This window comes from Nymphaea colorata, chromosome 3 (genome assembly GCF_008831285.2).
Source record: "Nymphaea colorata isolate Beijing-Zhang1983 chromosome 3, ASM883128v2, whole genome shotgun sequence".
Classification (NCBI taxonomy): Eukaryota; Viridiplantae; Streptophyta; class Magnoliopsida; order Nymphaeales; family Nymphaeaceae; genus Nymphaea; species Nymphaea colorata.
Window position 1 is genome coordinate 8,183,260 of NC_045140.1, and position 23,506 is coordinate 8,206,765.

Below are 23,506 nucleotides of genomic sequence, written 5' to 3' on the forward strand. Positions count from 1 at the left end.
ATGCATATTGAATTTGCTGTTCTTTTTATGGTAACATCTTCCATGATACGGATGTTTAAGCACGAGAAACTTGGGATTATTTATTAGTAGGAGAAATGCAAAATATCTAAGCAACTTCTTTACATATCTAACTGACTTGTTGCAGGTCTCTCTCTCTCTCTCTCTCTCTCTCTCTCTCTCTCTCTCTCTCTCTCATTCTTTTTGCAGATTTGCAACTTTTTGTGGGTTCTTATGCTTGTTGGTAATCTTCATGTTCATTGTATCGCTGGTCGTGCTTTGGTAGATGGTTTATTATTTATCCCTGCGTTTAAGAAACTATATCAAAAGATTATGGAAATTTGAAAATATGTTTCCTTATTATCAAACTAAGAAATAATTTCTTGAAAATTAAGGAATATATTTCTTTATCATCAAACACATAAATATATTTCTAGAAATATATTTCTCAGTCATCACACATACATCAAAATGAGAATCGGAAAGATTTTTTTCATTCCTTTATTTCAGAAAATATATTTCTAGAAATATATTTCCAATTCCAAAATTCCTGACCATCAAACACTACCTGAGGGTATCTTGGCTATTTTAAATCAATGGTGAAGCTAAAAAATTTTGGCAAAGGGGCACTTATTGATCTTTAGCTTACTGGATCTGGATTTGGTTCCCCTATTTCTAGCGTGTGCAAGCGTAGTGTTTCTCAACTGAACAAATGCAAAGTTTGCTAGTGCTTGCTCCAGCATCTGTTTAAAGAGCTTGCTAGTGCTTGCTGTCCTAGAGCGTTCCAAGCAATCAAATCTGTAAGTTAACATATTTTGCGTTCATGTCAAGGAAGCAGTGGCCGAAATCACATCAAAATTGATTATGAAGCAATCTATAGATTTTCCCTGGTGAAGGAGACATTTCAACCAAGTGCACCGCCTCCACAACCATTTCAGATAAGTCAAATGGTAACTGAAAGCAAAGAGCATTAAAAGCTTATTATTAACCCAAAAAAAATTATGGATTCCACGTCTCAAGCCACCAACTAAAAATCACAAAGAGAAGGCTACATTAAGAAGATTTGTCAAGGAAAAGACAACATGGACTAGTAGACTAGCTAGCCAAGCGTACAGGAAATACATCCCACAGTTAAACGTAACAGGTGTACATAACATTAATATTTAACAAAAACAACATGACGCTCTGATGGATTCTGCTCCCACCACATCGTCAGTTATGTGTGTCACCTTGAAGAATGTTTAACCTGCAGTACAAGTTGAACAATTAGTAGAAGTTTCACCCACATTAGAAGTATAATGTGCATTAAAAGGAAAGTTACGAGCATCATCCATGTAGTTAACATCAATGTGCACTAAGAGAGCAATATCCACACCTGCTTCTTCAACTTCAATAAAAATACATATTGAAAGATCCTTCGCTTCAAGATCAATGAGCAAAATTAAAGTAAAAACAAGATGACGCTTCATTTAAAGAACCAGTTCGGCAAGCATTAGCAAGTGTAAGATCATTTGGTGGGCCGGCATATGTCTATGAAGAATTTCAGACATTATGGCTGTCTTAACGTAAATATCCGCTTAAGTGATTGCATTTTGAGATATTACGTCATTTTAGATGATATGGGGTAATTTTGAAATGTATAGATACAAGTATGCAATTACGGACTCTTTGATGGGTTGAATCTATAATTGTCCTCATTATATAATGGTAGTGGTCCTTGGGGTCGTGCGAACAATTGCTTTTGGTTTCTAGGGTTTTCTCTTCCCCATCTGAGAGAGACCTTACGCGCACCGCACGTACCCTGAAAGATCCTACCGCGATCTACTATCCGTGCATTTCAGATGGATTCAGGTACGCTTCCGCTTCAATTTAAGGTTTTGTTTATTTCAATGATTTAGCATGAACATGATCCTGTTTTAGGGTATATACGTTTGGTTTTGTATATGCATGAGGGGAGAAATCCCAACATTTGGTATCAGAGTCTATGCTCATTGTTGAATCGTTGATTTTTTGGCGTTCTTCCCTCTTCGATTCTTCCCTGTTTTCTGCTGCAAGAGTTTTCAAAAAAAAAAAAAAAAACTTTGCGTGGGAGACCAACGGAAGCCGTCAGGCTTCCGCTGCAGTGGCCTGAGGCACAAGGAGGCTATGGATGGCCGGTTTTTCGGCAGGCAATCGTCGCCGGAAGGCAATGGCCGGCTGCCAGCCGTCCTGGCGCGACCCGCCGGCGGCCCGCTGGTGGCTCCCTTGCTTCCGTCGCAGCCATGAAGGGAAAGAAACATGAGTGGCAGGGGCGGGCGACGAAAGGAAGGTGCGACGGACGTCGAAGGGCTGCCACCGGCGACCTCGATGTCGCCGGACGGGCTCATGCGACCCGCTGGCGCCGACCCAATGTCTCAGGACGCCCACTGGTGGTTTTCCCGCTACTGTCGCTGTTGTTTTCAACCTCACACTTCAGAAAAGGGGCAGAATGAAGATGAAGGGGAAACCAGCCAGAATCGACCGGTTTCCAGAGGACGTCGGTCCGCCATCGTGGCGGACGACGTCTGGCGACGCTGGCGGCACCCGCCGGCGGCCACCCACGGTGTTGGGTGGCCTGCCGGTGGAGCTTCACCGCCCGCTTGCCGTTCGGCAGGCGAACGGTGGAGGCGAAGCCCGTGACGGTCGGGCGGTCAATTTGGGTCGGACCGGGTCGGGTCTTGACAAACCCGATCCGGATACATCAGGATTTATTATTTTTTTTTTACCGCCCGCACGCGCGCGTGCATCTGACTTAAAAACAGTTCATTTGGTTTTAAGACCGAACCGTATCCATTTGGTTTAACTTTGGAAAACCGGTTCATTCAGTTTTGGAACCGATACGGTCTAATTTTGAACGGTTCGTCCAATTTTTGAACCGGTTCAATCCTGTTTAGGGCTATGTGGGTGTTTTTGTTGTGGTTTAAGACCGATACGGGCCATTTTAAGGCCGATTCAATGGTTCTTGACCAATTTAAACATAATTATGATACCAGTTCATGAAATTTTGGACCCTTTTGGGCCCATTCATTGAATCATTTGGTTTTAGATTCAATGTAAGGCAATTTTGTATGTGTCACTTCATTGAATCATTTGGTTTTGGATTTGACGTAAGACAAAATTTTGTATGTAATTTGGTTTATGCATTATGTTTTGCATGTTGTTAATTTGTGGGTGTATTTTAGATGAATGTTTGGAATGTGAATTTGAACTTTGGCCATGTCTATTGTTCGAGATGAGTACGTTTGTACTTTATGTCGCCAAAGTGACCTCTGTTGTACGAATTTGCCTGTTTTGAACATTAAATGATAGTATACGAGGATTGTTGCTTGGTCAGGTTTAAGTATACAGGGCAATGAATATGTGATCATTTTTCAGGTTTCCATGTGAATAACGAGTCAATCCAAAGATAGGCTCGTTGTTTGACAGGATTAATTATCTATATTCATTGTTGACCAAGAATACCACTTGCAATTAATATTTCAATCCAAAGATTGGATATTGGCGTTGCATCGGTACCTTGTGATGGGTTTTGGGCCATTGGTTTAAATTCATTTATATTTGTTATTTCATCTTTGTATATGTATTGATTGTGAGCATGCTTTGGTTTGTTCTTTGTACAGTGAGTTCTGCTTTCATGATATTTGCAAATTTGAGTACTATTATTGAGATGAATGATTCGATTCTTATAAGTAAGAAAAGAAAGACTGTTAAAGAAGTTACCGTTGACCAATCATCCGTTAAGAAACAGAAGAAGCATAAGAAATGCCTATTAGGCTGCTTCTTTTGTAAGGGTGAAGGTCATATAAAGAAGGATTGTACTAAGTTTCACGCATGGCGTGAAAAGAAGGGTACACTTCTCACTTTGGTTTGTTTTGAAGTTAATTTAACTTCAATACCCAGAAACACTTGGTGGGTAGATTCAGGTGCTACTACTCACATAAGTGTCTCTATGCAAGGGTGCATAAATTGTCAAATGCCAAATGATGCTGAAAGATTCATCTATATGGGCGATGACAAGAAGACAAAAGTTGAAGCCATAACAGATTTTCGGTTATTGTTAAAGACTGGTTGTTATTTGAATTTGACAGAAACTTATGTGGTGCCATCTTTTAGACGAAATTTAGTTTCTATTTTCTCATTGGACAAATTTGGTTACTATTGTTCATTTGGAGGAAGTAAATTTAAGTTGTTTATGTACTCAAATTTCATTGCCACTGATTCTTTATCTAGTAGCGATAACCTCTATTTGCTTGATACGGTTGCTTCATATCATGAGACCTTGTATGTTATGTCTAGTGGTACTAAAGGACAATTAGCCAATGAGAATTCTGCTATGTTATGACATAGGCGCTTAGGACATATATCTGAAAAGAGAATAAAAAAACTTATGTCAAATGGAATTCTTGAGTCCCTTGATTTTGCAGACTTTAATGTTTGCATTGAATGTATAAAGGGAAAACAAATAAACATTAAGAAAACAGGTGCAAGTAGAGCTTCAGACGTCTTAGAACTGATTCATACGGATGTTTGTGGTTCATTCCCTACGACTTGTTGGAATGGACAACAATATTTTATCACGTTCATAGACGATTATTCTCGTTATGGCTACCTGTATTTGATTCATGAGAAGTCTCAATCCTTAGACGTTTTCAAGTCATTTAAAGCCGAAGTTGAGAATCAATTAGGCAAAATGATTAAAGCTGTTAGATTTGACCGTGGTGGTGAATACTATAGTAGATTTGATGGATCAGGTGAACAACGTCCAGGGCCTTTCGCTAAGTACCTAGAGGAATGTGGTATAGTCCCTTAATACACCATGCCGGGTTCTCCCAGAATGAACGGTGTAGCTGAGAGGCGAAACATGACTCTTATGGATATGGTAAGGAGTATGATTAATCATTCCACCTTACCAGAGTCCCTCTGGGGAGAGGCATTAAAGACTGCAACTTATATTCTAAATAGAGTGCCATCAAAAGCAGTACCGAAAACCCTATATGAATTGTGGACAAGCAAAACGCCTAGTATGAGGCATTTTCATATTTGGGGATGTCCAGCTGAAGCAAAGCCATATAGGCCAAGCGAAAGAAAACTGGACTCTAAGACGGTTAGTTGTTACTTTGTTGAGTATTCTGAAAGGTCAAGGGGTTATAAGTTTTATAATCCATTCAGTAAGTCTTTCTTTGAAACGGGAAATGCCTATTTCTTTGAGGATATTGAGTTTGAGGGAGGTGATCAGGTTAGAAACATTGCCTTTGAAGAGGGACCTGAGTCCACTCATACAGATGTTGTAAGCAATAGTTAGGTATTCATTCCTGCCATTGTTTCATCAACATATTCAGAAGAAGGCAATGATGTCGATCTCCCTACTGAAGAACAAACTCAACAACCTCAAGAAAATTAAGTAGAGGTGCCACTGAGGAGATCCACTAGAGAGAGGAGAAATACAATTTCAAATGATTTTGTCTATCTCCAAAAACATGATGTTGATATGAGCTTAATGAAAGATGATCCTATTAACTTCCAGCAAGCAATAAAGAGTTCCAAATCACATAAGTGGATAGATGCCATGAGTGAGGAAATAAAGTCCATGATAGACAATGACGTATGGGACGTTGTTCCCTTGCTTGAAGGTGTGAAACCCATTGGTTATAAATGGATATTTAAAACCAAGAGGGATTCATTAGGAAACATCGAAAGGTATAAGACACGTTTTGTTGCAAAGGGCTTTACTCAAAAGGAAGACATTGATTATACAGAGACTTTCTCTCCAGTTTCGTCGAAAGACTCTTTCAGGACCATAATGACACTTGTGGCTCATTTTGACTTAGAGCTGCATCAGATGGATGTAAAAACAATGTTTCTAAATGGAGACATTGATGAAACGATATATATGGTGCAACCAGAAAACTTTGTTTCAGGAAATGCAAAGAAAATGGTCTGCAAACTTAAGAAATCCATCTATGGGCTAAAGCAAACTTCTCGTCAGTGGTATTATAAATTTCATCAAGCTATAGTTTCATTTGGCTTTGAGACCAATATGGTTAATGAATGTGTATACCATAAGTTCAGTGGGGGTAAATTTATCTTTCTGGTTTTATATGTCGATGATATATTGCTGGCAAGTAATGATGTGAGCACATTACATGAAACTAAGAAATTTTTGTCATCAAAGTTTGACATGAAGGATCTTGGTTGTGCATCTTTTGTATTGGGAATCCAAATATTTCGAGACCGTTCTTGAAGTATTCTTGGATTACCACAAAAGACCTACATTGATAAGGTGCTTCAGCGATATGGCATGAAGGATTGTAAACGAGAAGATACTCCAGTTGCTAAAGGAGACAAGTTTAGTCTCAAACAGTGCCCTAAAAGTGAAATCGAATCTAAGAAAATGGAAAGGATTCCCTATTCGTCTGTTGTGGGAAGCCTTATGTATGCTCATGTTTGTACTCGTCCAGATATTGCATTTATTGTGGGAATGTTAGGCAGATACTTAAGTAATCCAGGTATGGATCATTGAAAAGCAGCCAAAAGAGTATTGAGGTATTTACAGAGAACAAAAGATTTCATGCTCACATACAAGAAGTCAGACCAGTTGGAGATCATTGGGTATTCAGATTCTGACTTTGCTGGGTGCCAAGACAGTCACAAGTCTACTTCAGACTATGTATTTCTGTTGGCTGAAGGAGCTATATCCTGAAAAAGTGTCAAATAGACACTTGTAGCTACTTCAACCATGGCAGCAGAATTCATAGCATGTTACGAGGCATCCAATCATGCATTGTGGTTGCGAAATTTTGTCACGGGGCTGTGCATTATGAATGGTGTAGAAAGACCACTAAGGTTATTGTGTGACAATAATTCAACAGTCATGTACTCTAATAACAGCCGCAGTTTGTCAAAGTCAAAGCACATCGACATAAAGTTTTTGGTTGTTAAAGAGGATACAGAATGGTTAGGTGTCTTTAGAGCATATTGGGACAAACTCTATGATTGCAGATCCGCTTACTAAGGGTTTAACACCTAAGGTTTTTCACGAACATGTTGTTCGTATGGGGGTGTTATCCTTGGATGATGTGCTGGTTTAGTGGGAGTTTGTATTTTGTTTGCTCTTATATATAGACACATATTCAGTTTTCTGCATAATAAAGTTTAAAATTCTTTGGTTCCATTATGTGTTTATGTGTTTGTGTTTTGATCTCCATAAAGTTTTAAAGTTGGACCAGTTGAGAATAGACATGTTGTAATCACATTACATGTAATTCTCATGCTATACATCCATATCAGATCTATGTCATTGATTAGGTTAACATTTGTGATCATTGAAGGTTTAGCTAATTTTGATATAGCGAAAGCCGCTTTGGTTCTGTGTTGATATGGTCATGGACGAGATTGGTGAAAATGACATTTAATAAGATAGCAATTATGAGCTCCTAAGGTTTTATGTAATGTCTGAATGTATAAAGATATATTTGGCCCAAGTGGGAGATTGTAAGATCATTTGGTGGGTCGGCATATGTCTATGAGGAATTTCAGACATTATGGCTGTCTTAACGTAAATATCCGCCTAAGTGATTGCATTTTGGGATATTACGTCATTTTAGATGATATGGGGTAATTTTGAAATGTATAGATACCAGTACGCAATTACAGACTCTTTGATGGGTTGAACATATAATTGTCCTCATTATATAATGGTAGTGGTCCCTGGGGTCGTGCGAACAGTTGCTTTTGGTTTCTAGGGTTTTCTCTTCCCCATCTGAGAGAGACCTCACGCGCACCACACGTACCTTGAAAGTTCCTACCGCGATCTACTGTCTGTGCATTTCAGATGGATTCAAGTACGCTTCCGCTTCAGTTTAATGTTTTGTTTATTTCAATGATTTAGCATGAGCATGATCATGTATACGTTTGGTTTTGTATATGCATGAGGGAAGAAATTCCCAAGAGCAAGCTCTTTAAACAATTGCGCTCTTTAAACAGATGCTTGAGCAAGCACTAGCAACCGTTCCATTCGTCCTGGTGAGAAACACTACGCTTGCAACGTTGAGCATTGACTCTGCAAGTGGGTATGCTCAAACATTGATTGTCAAAGTACCATGGAGAGGTCACGCATGAATGGACTTATTAGAAATTATAGAGCAAACTTGTCCACACTCGTTTGGTAGAACTCAAATGAAGACTTTAAATGCCAAAAACCATGTTTGTTGCATAAAATTGGTGAAACGGATCCACAATTACAATGACAACTTCGATAAGTAGAGCGACCGAAAATAGGATACAACAATAGAATATCGGATTCTAATGAGCATTGGCCCTGAAATCAAAATCATGAACAATAAAAAACAGACCAATATACTCTGCTTCTTGAAATCAAAATCATGAACAATAAAAAACAAACCACAGAAAGAGCAAATTCAAATGCTTTTACCACATGTTCCTTTAGAAGATGAACTATTTCTGTAATTAAAGCTCACACCTAACAAATGCAAAAGATGACTGCAACTATAGTCTGACAGTGATAGTCGGGCGAGGCTCACCAGCAAAAATCGAAAAGATTAACGAGAACTTGTCATCAGGAAAAGGAAAAGGCTTAGCCGCCGAAGCTTACCTAACTGTGATGAGTCAAGGGCTGGAATGACCTATTCATGGAGTCGGTGGTGATGTTCGTCGAGCAGGGAGGCGAGCAAGCTTCTGGGCGATGCTGTGCACAACAAGCTTAGAAGGACTAACATTGGGTTGGGGGGAATCGTCATCAGGAAAAGGAAAATGGTAAGGATACAATGGGGCGACGGTTACCTGTCGCTGCTACGGAGGAGGCGACGCTGCCGACAGTCGGGCGGAGGGAGGCGACGCTGCTGAGAGTCGAGCAGCGACAGGCTACAGCAATGGTGGACAGTGTGCTGGCGAAGGGCAGACGTTGAGAGTCGCGTGGTGTTGAACAGGTGGCGGAGGCGAGCAAGCTTCCACCAAGTCGCTCGAAGAAGGGAGGGCTCCCTTTGACCACGGTGTGTCACATGCTAGCTACATCAACTGCACTACAGGTTGTTAAGAGTATAGTTGGTTTGGCGTCGCCACAACAACCAGAATTGCTTCTGCTTCTTAATCAAGAGATATATGGTTTCCGTTGATTGCCCACAAGCTGACAATGGTACTATCATTTTTTCTTCATTATTGGTATTGATAGTTATTATTTTATGGTAAGGTTGTAGTTGACAAACCTTCAACTAAGGTCTTTAACTTGGTGCCTTCTCCATCTTTTCTCGTGATTTGTTCGTTAACTTGCATTGTTATTATATTATTATTTAATAAAAGTGAAATTAGTTTATACCAATATTTTGCCCTCAGAATTGAGTTCTTGCTGTATACAAAGTCAAAGTCTTAAAATTCAACCCTTCTAGTTTTTTAAACTGATCGACGCTGATTTTGTATAAAAAAAAAAGAAGCATTTTGTGTCTATTTTTTCAATATTCCTTAAATAGCGATACGTGTAGTACATAATGACGAGGACAAAATCATTTTATTGTATAAATGCATGTCGAGACACTAACAAAAAAATTAGCCTTATTGCTTTTGAGATTTTTCTCCCTTGTAACTGCATTGCATCCCATTTTTGTGTTCGTAATGATAAGTGATCCAAATGTATCCTAATTAATGTATCAGTCTGTTTTTTTTTTTTTTTTTAATGCTTTTAGCTGATCCAGATCTAATAGAATTGGATTCCGAGTATCAGTATTAGCACAGTTCCAACATGGATTGGATTTGCAACCGGCCGGTTCCAAGCCAGGTTCCACCCGATTAACCCTCAAGTGCTCGGCCCGCTCCGAGTTTGTTTACCGAGAAACTCCACCGGTTCCGCGACGAGAGAAAAGCGAGCGGGAACAATTTCCCGGGAAAAAGTTATCGAGAGAATGCTGCAATGCATCTTCCTCCTCTCCGATTCTGGGTATGTAGATCCTACTGTTTACTATCTTCCTTTCCTTGTTTGTTTTTCTTGATTCTTCTTCGTTCTTCTGATATGCTTCCTTTTTTCTCTGGAAAGTGTTCTATTGAGTGGTGATGGAATTTGATCGGAGTGATTCTTTTGAATGCAATTGGTTTTCTGGAGTTGTTGCTGAGAATTGATGGTTGGCATGATTTATCGTCTCAAGTTCCGCTTCAATTCTGTGTCGGAGCTATTCGTCCATGAGTTAGTTCCTTCGACAGTGACCAAATTCCATCCATTATCTGGAACCCTTATTTTTTCTGCGTAGTTCCTGAGATTCTTTATGCGATTCACAGTCAGAAAAGGGGACAAGATGGGAATCCATGTTTTCGCTGTCGGGCTTTTGGACCCATCTTGATGGGAAGATCCTTTTTTTTTTTAATCACAACCTGCACTTTTCTATGGATAATTTGAAGGCGATCTGAAAACGTCGATCTTTGTTCGCTAACATATCGTTCTTGTCTCAGGATTTATTGCTTTAATTGTGGTTGCAAAATTGCTACTAATGTCTTTGGTTCACTACTCCAGTTTAATATTTTGTGGATCAGTTGGTATTTTCTTGCTTTTGTTACGGTGACGTTCAGAAATTCGTGATTATTTATCCCAAAGATTGGTCGTTAGGTTTGTGGTGAAAACGGGTTGTCCTTCGTAGCATCTAGGATTTGGAAAATGAGAGTTCACGTAATTCGCCCAATAGGATAATGGAAATATATACGAACATGTTTCTCTGTAGTTGTGTAATCGGTTATTGTTTTTAGGTATTTTTTTAAGAGACTTCAGTTATAGTGGTGGTAAATAATAGTTTCTTGTACATTCTGTAGGGAGGTAATGCTTGAGAAGCAATGGACAGGACATCAAGTGGACAGATCCATATGTTCATGGTTTTGGGGGCATGTTTTGTCCCAAGGTGGTTCTTCTAAGGTAACAATTCCTAAACCTATAAATTTAGTCATAAAAATGTTACTTCGGTTTCATACTAAGATTGTTTGGTTTCTGGTAGGTGATTCCCTATTGTTTTGGAGCTATCTATAATTAGCAAGTGTTCTTCCTGCTCGACAAATACACATGTACACCCTTGCGTTACACTCGAATATGCAATGGTTCCATACACATTGTTAAATATGGATCCACAAATCCATGCACGTCATGCATGCACACAGAAAACGTGTAATGCACATGTCCATATATGCGATAATGCGAGAGCCGTCCATGTATACATACTTTCCAACCTTGAAATTTTTACTAATTATGTTTAAAAGTTAAAACTAGTTGGCTCACAACTAATTGAGAATATCAATAGACCACTGAATAGAGTTCTATTTTTTGCTGCATGGTTATTTTTCTTGATAAAAAAGGTCATTTGAAACTTTCAAAGTCAACTTAAGAAGTAGCCATGTATTTTTAGGTGTTGTGCTTTTAACAGTTGTCTAGGCAATTCATTAGAACAGATATGGAAAATATTGAACATAACAAGTTTAACTACTTATACCTTAATATGGGTACACACACACACACACACACACACACACAAATATATATACGTGTATGTGTGTGTTTGTGGATGTGTATGTGTGTGCATCCACAGGTAGGATGCATGTGCTTGTGATTCACAAGGTTGTGAACAAGTGCATATGCATGTCTACTGTTAACTTCTTGTCAAAGACCAATCTCTCTGCCTTTTGGTGATGGAGTAGAGCCATAGTATAGCCATAATTTTGCTTTCTCAATGGATGTATGATGTTATGTCTGGAACTGATGATTCTGATGAGTGGTGTCATGGAAAACTTTGATCTTCATTTTCATAATCTTGCCATGTGTTGTAACTTGTAAGGCATAAAATTCATGTATATGAAGTTTTTCTTATTTCTGCATCTATATTTCTTCTGGTAATTTTGCCTTGCCATGTCACCTATTCCCTTTATTTTCTTTGGAACGAGTAATTGTTTTTTGAGTAATTATTGGTGTTTTTGTTCTTGCTGTACCTGAGATGTACTTCTGTTCTCGAAACTTTCAATCATTCATTATTTTATAATGGCTGTTTTTGTTTTGTTTTGTTTTACTAACTAGGTTCCTCCTGTAATTGCTTCACCAACACATTATCTCTTCCAAATTGTTCGAGAGGGGATTACGTTTTTAGGATGTTCACAGGTTGAAATGCCGCCATTAATGGCACTAGATGTAAGTAATCCTTTTTCCAATCACAGGTGTAATAGAGTTAGAATGACTATTTTGGCAATTGTGCAGTTAAAGACGGACTTCCAGTAGTTACAAATTTATCTGATTAAAGATAATTTTTCATTAATTAATTATTGCTAGAATATGATGTTTCTGTTTGACATTCTTGTCACACACTGCATGTGACGTTATCTTTCCCTTGCGTGGTTATATAAATAAAAAATGGGCCCAAAAATACTCTGAGCAGCTTGCTTAATTTGTAACAATCTTCTAAAGTCCTGTTAGTGTTATTTCCTCATGTGGCTGTTTCTATTAAGATTGACAATGTTAAACTAGGTTACACTTTCTAATATAAGAGTGAGAGGTATTGCATCCACTCATAATTGAAGTATCATGTCAGCTAATATGGTGTATTACCAACTTATCTGAAGGTACCACTGAGCGTGGAATTGCATATGTGAGAAATGAGAACTTTTTAGGTTAAATGATCCAATTTCCAAACTATCTAATTGTAGAAATAGAATAGGGAAAGCAACCATCCTTCTCCCATATTTTGTTCCACGCAACCAAGTTGAGCAGTCTGTCAATAAATGAGGCACTCAAGGTTTTACGTTGATTCTGAACAGTTTGACACTCCCCAAAAAAATGGAGTATAGTGGTAATTTTCACCATGAAACATTTTTCTTCTCTAATGATGGTGACATCAGATACATGCTTATAGCCATGGAAATGACCTCATCTTATTTACTCCCATGGGATGTGGTACTTCACTCCATGAGATTGTTGACATACCTATAAGATATGGCAGCCCAAGGTCCCAAGCTCAACTAATAACTGACTACGTCACATGGTATAGTTGATGATACAGGGATATGACCAAGTGACCATGTTTATGATTCTTCCCTTCATAACTTCTATCAGATATGAAACGAAATACTCTGTCCATATCACATAGCTTTTGGAGCACTCTTATTGCCTTTGTGCTAGCATTCCAAGTGCTGTGGCTTCTGATCTTTCTCCCTATAAACAAAGTGATAGCCTCCAAGGCTATCGACCAACTGGTGCATGAAGGAAGAGGAAGGGAATGAGAGGGAGAGAAATCAAAAGGGAGAGAAATCAAGAGAGAGAACAAAACATCATAATAACTTCCATTAAGGCTAATCACGCCTAAAAAGGATTACAACATAAAGCAAAGCGGCTCTTTACTAAGGTCCCAATCCAAACTGACTGAACATAACTGGTTCCTAATAAACTCAAATGTAATGTAAAACATACATAACATAAAACGATGCTAACAAAGCCTAAACTAAAACAGAGCTTAACATATTACTCCCCTCTTTGAGAAACACCTTGTCATCAACGTTTGAATAATGGAAAACAAGATGTAATGTCCTCGTTATCTTCCCATGTTGCTGGTGCGTCTTCATTGGATAGCCATTCAATAAGCCATTTGTGATGCCACTTTCCGTTTACTTTTACCTTCCTCATGCCGATGCGTCGAAAAGTTGAAAGGTCAGTTGCTTCTTCTAAGATGGGGGCAGAATCGATATCTTCGCCGGTGGGATCGTTGGTGCAGAGCTTCAGTTTGGATACATGGAACACCAGATGTATAGAGCTTCTCTCAGGAAGTAAGAGCTTGTAAGCAAGTTTACCTACCTTCGGTTGATTTTGTAGGGCCCAACATAACGAGGGAGCTGCTTTTGCTATTCGGCTCCTCTCAAGCGCGTGGTACGCTGTGGGGGCCTCTTCAAGAATACCAATCGCCCGCTTGAAACATCACTTCTCTATGGCAGCTATTATATTGTAGGACCATGCGATTTCGGGCTGCAACTAAATGTTCCTTTAGGTCCTTCAAGATGACATCTCAACAACGTAACTGAGTGTCTACCATGTCGTCTCGTGCTGTACCTGGCAAGTAACGGTGAACCGCAGGTGGTGGTCGCTCGTAGACAGCCTCAAAGAGGGTTGTATTTGTGGAAGTGCGCCAGCCAGTGTTGTATGCCAGTTCCACCCATGATAAATAATCTGCCCACGCCTTTGGACGTTGCCCTGCCTACCTCTGTTTGTCCATCCATCTGCAGGTGGTAGGCCGTACTCATCTTTAGTTTTGTACCCTGTAAGTGGAAGTATTCTCTCCAAAACGCACTAAGGAACACCGAATCTCAGTCACTGATAAGGACCAAGGCATGCCACGTAGCTTTCTCACATGTTATTGGAAGGCATATGCGACAGTCTTGGTTGAGAAAGGGTGACTCAGAGCAATAAAATGCGCATATTTGGACAACCGGTCAACCACCACTAACACCATAGATTTCCTACACGACCAAGGTAGGCCTTCGATGAAGTCCATTGAAATATCTTCCCAAAAATTGCTCAGGAATTGGTAACGGCTGCAATAACGCAGCGGGTCTCTGTGTTTCATATTTGTAATGCTAGAAAATATCACACCTTTTAATATAGTCTCAAATTTGTCATTTCATACCTGGCCAAAAGAATGCAGTCTGTAGGCAGCGATATGTCCCTTCCACCCCTTCTTGATCTGCATCTTTGGAGTCGTGGAAATGCGCTATCAAGATACCTGACAAGTCCGTGTCAGTGGGTATATAAATGCAATCCTGGAAGTATAGGTAAGGAGGCCTCCATTTGTATATGTATTTGTGCGTGGGATCATCTTGCATGGCGGTGCGAATGCGCTGAACCAAAGCTGCGATGCCGTGTGCTTGGGCTATCCGATCCCAAATCTCACACTGTATAGAGATCACATGAAAACACTGACCAGAGGATTCCCACTCACCTCTTCTTGATAGTCCGTCTACGACGATGTTGTCTCTACCGTTTCGGTGCTTGATCTCAAAATCAAAGCTACTCAGTTTTAATACCCACTTTTGTACCTTGGGAAGCAAAGTCGCCTGCTGTAGGCAGTAGCACAGGCTATGGTGATTTGTGAGGACCACAAAGTGTTGCCTCAAGACATAGTGTCATCAACCCAGCACGGCTATGACTATAGCAATCAGCTCATCTGCTCATGGACAATTTACTGTGGAAATTTGAGCCCATGGCGCGATTGAAAATACGAGTGGGTGCTGGTTCTAGCTTAAAACAGCCCCAATCCCAATGTCAGAAGCGTCAACCTCTACGTGGAAGGAGATATTGAAGTTGGGCATTTTCAGTACCGGTGCCGATGTGATCACTTGTTTCAATGCCTCAAATGCCTTTTTTGCTTGGGAACTCTAGTGGAGCCCATTTTTCCTTGTCAATTCTGTTAGCGGGGCTGCTATGGTTCTGAAGTTATGTACAAACCGTCAGTAGTATCCTGCTAGACCAGGGAAACCACGAAGCTGCTTGACCGTGCGTGGTGACGGTCATTCCTTTACTGCTGCCACCTTATTTGCCTCCATCAGGACAGTGCCTCGACTGATTATAGGACCCAGGTAAGTAACGTGAGATATGCCGAATGTGCACTTGGACAATTTGGCGTATAAGACGTGCTGCCTTAAGAGAGATAAAAAGGCGTGCAAATACTTGAAATGTGTCTCCTCGTCTACGCTAAACACCAAAATGTCATAAAAAAAGACAAGGACGAACTTGCATAGGTAAGGCCTAAACACGTCATTCATGAGAGACTGAAATGTTGCTGGTGCGTTGGTGAGGCCAAAAGACATTACATAGAACTCGTAATGGCTGTCAGGTGTGAGAAAGGCAGTCTTTGACACGTATTCCTCTAGTACTCTAATATGATGGTAACCGGCTCGCAGGTCGAGCTTTGAAAAGAATGACGCTCCTTGTATCTCGTCCAAAAGATCCTCTACAACAGAAGTGGGGTATCGATCCTTGATAGTGATGGCGTTGAGAGCCCGCATAATCGCCAACTTCCATCCTTCTTGCACACGAGTAATGCTGGTGAATCGAATGGGCTCCAGCTCGGCTGAATGACGCCTTGTGCTAGCATCTCTTGTACTAGTTGCCTGAGTGCCTCCTGTTGGAATGAGTTATACCGATAGGGGCATTGCTTGATGGCGGTCGCCCCAGGCTGAAGGTTGATCCTGTGGTCGCATGAGCGTGGCGGCGGTAACCCCCCAGGTACTGGAAAAACATCAGAGAACTCACTGAGGAGTGAGGATAAACGTACCCCATCTATCGCTGGTGTGCTTTCCGGTTTTTTGCCTGGTCTCACCTGACTCATGAGTAGGAGGGCAAGGTTCGTGGTGGCTCCTCTCAAAATCTTGGCGTTAGCCGTTGGTCTCATGTCGATAATGTGAGTCGACGGCCGTCACGTTGTGTAAAGTGCATCTGCATGCCAACAAAGTCCCACACCACCTCGCCAAGCCCTCGTAACTAATGCATGCCCAAAATGAGGTCGACGCCTGCCATAGCTAACGTGTACAAGTGCATAGGAAAGCAATGGCCTTGAATTTCCATCCTTTCTTCATTGCAATGTCTTTTACATTTTAGGGTATTGCCATTCTCTACCACCACATCAAATACGGGTTGTGTATTGATTTTGCAACCCAGTGCCTTTGCCGACTTCTCATAGATGAAGTTGTGAGTAGAGCCCGTATTGACCAGCACACTCACCGATCTACCTCTGAGTCGTCCTTCGACCCACATCAATTGAGGCACCTCATTTCCTGTTAGTGCGTGCAGGGAGATTTGTGATGGAAACCCCATGGTCATGTTCACGACCAATGGGTTGCCGAGTGCTTCGGTTGGCTCCTTTTCGAAGGGCAAGACACGTCTTCATCTTCCTCCACCAAGTACATATGAAGGCACTCACATGAATGCCCTGCTGTCCACGGTTGGTAGCAATGAAAGCAGATTCCTTGGCGACGTTTCTCCCGAATTTGTTCAAGTGTGAGGCATTGCACAAATGGCTAGGCAAGTCATCCCATTTGAAGCGCAGAAAATCCATCTTGATTGGCTTCCATCTGTTTAATTCTCCTCCCCCATATTGAAGGTCGGGCAGTGCCGATGCTGGGCTGTCACCACTTTGCACTGAGTGCATGTTGCCTTGAAAAACGCCCCCTGTGGCTGTTCCGAAGCCCGCCTGTAACGCCGAAGGTGCCGAAGGAAATGCCAAAGCCCCTATTGGCTTTCGGCTGTTGTGGAGGCAGAATGGCTCCCACCACATTGCTGCTGCGTGGGTGGCCATGGAGACGTGCTCCCGACGGGGTGCCGTGGCCAGTGCTAGGCGTGCCGATGAGGGAATCACTGGCAACCGTGTGAAGGGACGGCAATGACGGTGTCGTAGGTGGGCCAGGCAGACTATGGTTAGACTAGAGGGCATCACAGAGGCCGGCGGTGACAGCAACTTGGATGGCGCTGTGCAGTCGGGCTTCGGTGTCGGCCTGTGAGCACTCCATCGTCTGCAATCGGCGGTTGACTTCGATGATAGTCTCCTCTGTCCAAGCACGATGTGCTTCAAGGGCAGCGAGCGTCACGTTGTCTTCAATGGCGGCAGTGGGATCCGTCATGGCTCTGATATCAGTTGATAGCCTCCAAGGCTGTTGGCCAACTGGTGCGTGAAGGAAGAGGAAGGGAACGAGAGGGAGAGAAATCTAGAGAGAGAACAAAACATCATAATAACTTTCATTAGGGCTTAATCACGTCTAAAAAGGATTACAACATAAAGCAAAGCGGGTCCTTATTAAGGTCCCGATCCAAACTGACTGCTGGTTCCTAATAAACTCAAACATAACGTAAAACAAACATTACATAAAACAATGCTAACAAAGCCTAAACTAAAACAGAGCCTAACACAAAGCCCCGAAAAACAGCGGTCACATAGGACACTAGTCTTTTTTTGTGATAGAGACACCTATTCTTTCATGGAGTGTCTCTTTCTTGCTTCTTTCGTTGTCGTTGTAACAAACTGTTTGGTATGCATACTAGATTGGGGATTTTCATTTCTGATGGAATATTGGTACAGAAGGTAATGTGCCAAGTGAATGTGAGATTCAATAGCTCTCGGGCTCTTCTCTATTTGGTCTCTATTTGGTTTCTTTTGGTTCTTAAACATTTGGCTTTTAAATCCAAAGTTTGGTAATGGTGAACCTTATAAACCTCCATTTACTATGTTTCTGATTCATGCATCTGTAAAAAGAAATTCACAAAACCTTGTTTTCATATATTGGCACTCAAAGCAGTGTATGGAGCTGGCCTTTTGTCACTCCTCAAACCCCTTAAGAATATTGCAATTACGTTTAAGAATTATTTGTGATCTGGCACCTGTGTACATTCATGATATTTTGACCGATTTACTTTTTGTGTGTTTAAGCAATTTTATTTTCATGCATTTGCGCTGTGAAGGGGATCCAAAAGCAAGGTTGGTTTGTTCTAACATGGAACAAATCTGTCAGTTTCTGGGCAGGGTAGCAGATGTCCTCTCAGATTATCTTGGAAGTTTGGATGAAGATTTGATAAAGGATAATTTTGTCATTGTATATGAGGTGATTCAATGGACCTTCCTGTTCTGCTGACTGTTTTCACATATGAAGATACATATTTTGTATCCTTTTCTTGTGCAATGTCTTGCTTCAAATTGTCATGAGATTGCAGTTTTCATTTTGCATTAGATATCAAGACATGTTTGTAAGTTGAAATTTGGAATTCCCTGGATTTTGTGAGTGGAACAAAATTAGCTGTTAGATAGATTTTGAACCAATCTAGTAGGTCATCATTTGAACAGGCTTGACCAAAAACAAGCTTGGTTATATTTTTTGGGGAGACAGACATAAACTAGTGTCAAAATCGTATAGGGCTATCCTCTGCTTACATGACTCTTGCTGTAAGTCTGATTAATATTCACGTATTTCCTTTCCCCTCCAAATTTAGCCTGCAAAAGACTTCTAAAGAACTCACCTAAGAGTACTTGTATAAAAGGATTTTACATCTAAGCATGATGATAAGTGGAGTATGCAACCTTACAAGGAGTCCTCATATACGAACAACAATTGGGAGCCCTGTAATCTTTATAGTTTAACTTTTGGTAAATCTCCATGGCATGGAATTATGGAAGCTGTTTGAGCTAAACTAGGGATTTACCGGCATGTGCAGCAACTCTATAATAGAAGCTTTTTAATATCACACAATTTGGTCTGGCCAACTTGTAGTTATAAAAATTGGAAAAAGAAACAGAACGTTGATGGATTTTGTCAAGGTTTAGTGGGAGCTCATCTGTGACATGATAAGAGGACCAACAAAGCAAACAGCTGAACCTCTTAAAAGGACATTGTTGTGTATATTTTATATTAAACAAGAAATGCTTCTGCCAAATGCGAGGTGTTTCAAAAATCAATTGGAAATCTGCATTGTAGTTCAAATCAGGAACTTAATTTCATTAATTATGAAATGTACTGAAACTTTTTCACCTTTTTTAAGATAATTTTGAGTTTTGGATCCTCAAGTATTCTAATTTTTGGAGTGATGCATTCGTTTTGGTAGGAGCTCAGGCACCACTAAAGCTGTGAAACTTGGAAAGGCAAAGCGCAAAAAAATGACTCATAGTTTCTCATTCATTTTCCTCTTTTTTCCTTTCTAGGAAAGCTAAGTGTAAGAGAAGATTGCAAGCATTAATCTTCCTCTTAATTGGCCCCTCAAAAAACCAATTGGGTTTAACTTATTCATTGATTTTCCTTCAACATCTTTTGTTCTTTTGTTTAATGTTTAGCTGTTGATGCTTATTGTTAAGGACCTGATGTTTGTGGATTTATTCTCAAAAATAGTTTTGTTGCCCAGGATCTTGTTGTATTTGTTTACTGATCTTTCTAGATTTATCTAAATCTGAGAACAATGACAGGGATATTTGACACGCCTTGCAGCTTTTAGATGAGTTGATGGACAATGGCTTTCCCTTAACAACTGAACCAAACATTTTGAAGGAGATGATAGCCCCACCAAATCTTGTCAACAAGGTTTTAAATGCTGTTACTGGTACCAGTTCAAGCATGAGCAACACCCTTCCCAGTGCGACAGCTTCCACTGTTCCTTGGAGAACAAGTAACACAAAGCATGCTAACAATGAGGTCTATGTTGATCTTGTTGAACAACTCGATGCAACAGTGAGCAGGTCAAGTGAAAATTTTCCATGGTTCTGCTTACTGGTCCAATTTCTATTTGCCTATATGTGTTTATTTATTTATATATGTTGATGGTTTTTTGTCTTATGTGTACAGATTCAAACAAATCGATGTCTATAGAAAATTGCATTTAGAAAATTGGATGACTTACAGCTCACTTTGCCAATAGAAAATGTTATAACGTGTGATGCTTCTGAGACATTGGACAATACCATGTTATGCGTAACAGGGCAAGTTGATAACCAGAAAGAACTGGAGTTCAGGATGATCCTTTATTTGTTTTAAGTACATGGAAATGTGCCATTAGGCTAAGGTTTTAAGCAGGAACCCAAACATGTGGTTCGGTTTTCTAACTTGTGCCATATTCTCCTCCTCTTTCTATTGGATGGTGTACACATGAGTTGCTGAGCCCATTTATAACGGAAGCAAATTTCATACTTAAGCACTGTTCTAGGAGATGTAAACATTTCATGATCCTTAGTGGCCCAAGAGATGTGAACATTTGGTACATAACATTTTGGTTTTTTAGGGTTCCATATTGCACTGCATATGCTCCCTTCCTATGTGTATTCTGAATTCCCTATTATTTTGGTGGTTAAGGCTATTTGAGTGCAATGCATAGATTACTCTAGTTTGGGGCTTTAGGCAGCCCTTTCTTTTTGTTTTTGCTTGTTCCCCCACCAACCCCTCCCCCTTAATCTTGTTCGGTTTCTTAAAGATGACATTGGTATTTAGGCAGAGTGTTACTTGAGAGTACATATTATCTGGGTCTTGTAGTCTGAAGAACACGTCATATCTGAGAACTATCCCGATCACGTATTCTAGAGAACTTATCATGTTTGAGACTAATATGATGTTTGGGGAAATTATATATGTAATTTTCTGCATCTTCCCTCCTTTTGCAGCTCTTAAGTGAGTTTTTGTTGTTGTCTCGAGAATTTCGTTTTTTATTAATGCATTCTTAAATTGCTGCAAGTTCTCTGTCTTCCACTGTAATTACTTTGTAGCTATTATACTTGAACAATATGTGCAATTTTCATACGATATTGAAAAAGCTACTTCCTATGGTTTACATGGCAGAGGAGTTCAAGACAACCACACTTTCCTCTTTGAATGTTTCCTGACAACTGCCAGAAAACTAGTTCATCAATGATATTGGATTGTTCAACCTGATTAATGTATTTCATTGTTCTACTACTTGTATCTATTGGTTCTGGACATTACTGTTATCTGTGGTTGGACTTATAATTCTGTGTTTGTGAAAGTATGTGCATGTATGTTCAATTCCACTTGCATTTTGCAATGTCTTTCCTCTTATGGATCTCCCACATCTAATTAATTGTTTTTAATGTTTTAATTTTTTTATTCCGATTTATTATTCAGAGATGGGCATCTTGTCAACTGTGAAATCTATGGTGAAGTACAAGTAAATTCTCATCTTTCTGGTCTTCCTGACTTGACACTGTCTTTTGCAAACCCGTCTATCCTGAATGATGTGAGGTTTCATCCTTGCGTTCGGTTCAGGCCATGGGAATCACATCAGATTTTGTCATTTGTACCTCCTGATGGGCAGTTCAAGCTGATGAGCTACAGGTCCGTTTAAGTTTTATGTCCTTGTTATTTACACACATATCACCTGCTGTTGGATGTGTAGCACCATTAAAGACTACATTATGTCCCTTCCTGGTTTACTGCTGACAGTACACCAAGGAAAACGTGGTCCTGATGGTGTTGCAGATTCACCAGGTTACTTGGCCGTTGACCTGATCTCTTCGTGTATATGGCTGATGATTTGGACATGAGACAGGTGCAATAATTTCTACTTGTTTTAGGACATGGTCATCAGTTTGAAAGCAGTTCATACCTATTTATTTACAGGGTGGCAAATCTGAAGAATACTCCAATCTATGTAAAACCTCAATTTAGCTCTGATGCTGGGACTTGTCGAGTTCATGTTCTGGTTGGAATGCGTTGCGATCCAGGCAAACAAATTGATTCCATAACAGTTGAATTCCAGTTGCCATCTTGCGTTGTATCAACAGATTTAACTTCAAATCATGGAATGGTTAATGTTCTGGCTGACAAGGTGCGTTTTTGCATGCATGTGAGTTTTTGCTTCAGAGAGAGATGGCTAGAATTCTGCATGTTTCTGCCACCTTCACTGGCTTTGCTACCTTAAGAAAGTCCATAGGCAGGATAGCAGTCCAAGGATGTAGGTCCATCCTGGTCTACTCTTCAATGAAACAAAAACTAGTTGGTTAGAGTCTAGACCATGGTCAACTAAGCCCACGAGGGGAAACATTTATAAAACTCCTGCATAGTTTGCTGATTTCTCCAATCCTTCATAATGATATTTTTATTTGCCAAAAAAAAAAAGGAAGAAAAAGCGGACCATCATCTGTCTCTTCCAAAGGTTTGAGTTCTGAGTGAATTAGTATTCAAACACTTTCCTCCTTTTCCACATTGCAGGAGGATGGCATGAAGGATTTGTGTCCTCACAACGATTTTGCTGGTGAAAACAGCACCTTATTGTTTTTTTATGTCTTTGCAGGTCTGTTCATGGTCTATAGGCCGAATACCAAAAGACAAGGGTCCATCATTGTCGGGGACATTGCGCTTGGCAGCCGGTTTGGAACGCATGCATGTATTTCCTACATTTGTTGTTGGTTTCAAGATCATGGGTGTTGCTCTTTCAGGTCTGCAGATTGATAAATTGGACCTTTTGAATCTGCCTTACCGACCATACAAAGGGTTTCGAGCTCTTACACGTGCTGGTATCTACGAGGTAAGGGGCTAGTAGAATACATGCTGGTGACATCTTGATATATTTGAAATGTCATTGTAGCAAGGACACCTGGCAATCAATCACATTTTTTCATTTTTTTTCGGTTTCTGTGGTTCTCTGCTTTGTGCAATTTTTTGCGAGGTATTTTCTGGCTGTGTATGGTGACGATGGTGCAGATGAGACCGTGGATTGCTATGTTTACATTTTTGTAATAGTTTTTTGTTTGTTTACTGTTGTTTGTCTTTCCAATTACTGTTTTTTAGCTTCGAGTAGGGCTGCACACGAGCCAAGGCCAGCTCGAGCTTGAATTTGGCTCGAACTCAGCTTGAACTCGACTCGAGCTTCATAGAACAAGTTCGAGCTCGAGTTGATTATATTGTGTCGACCTCAAGCTTGACTTGCTTAACTCGTTTAACCTGTCTCTTTTAATTTATTTTAATAACTGGTTTAGCTCATCAACTTGTTTTACCT

General features: G+C 40.2%; 1 protein-coding gene across 2 annotated transcripts; it reads left to right on the forward strand.

The window, feature by feature from the left end:
• The first annotated feature begins 9,809 nt into the window (after positions 1-9,809).
• On the forward strand, positions 9,810-23,265 carry LOC116251335 (AP-3 complex subunit mu). Of its 2 annotated transcripts, none has more exons than XM_031625537.2 (8): positions 9,810-9,961; positions 10,822-10,921; positions 12,068-12,178; positions 18,532-18,621; positions 19,993-20,240; positions 21,634-21,843; positions 22,129-22,336; positions 22,802-23,265. In XM_031625537.2, the coding sequence occupies exons 1-8, from the start codon at positions 9,927-9,929 to the stop codon at positions 23,045-23,047; spliced, it is 1,248 nt and encodes a 415-aa protein (XP_031481397.1). In that variant the 5' UTR covers positions 9,810-9,926; the 3' UTR covers positions 23,048-23,265. The 2 variants fall into 2 exon arrangements, with proteins under 2 accessions (XP_031481397.1, XP_031481396.1); XM_031625536.2 differs by lacking the exon at positions 9,810-9,961 and adding an exon at positions 10,062-10,204.
• Positions 23,266-23,506: the final 241 nt, after the last annotated feature.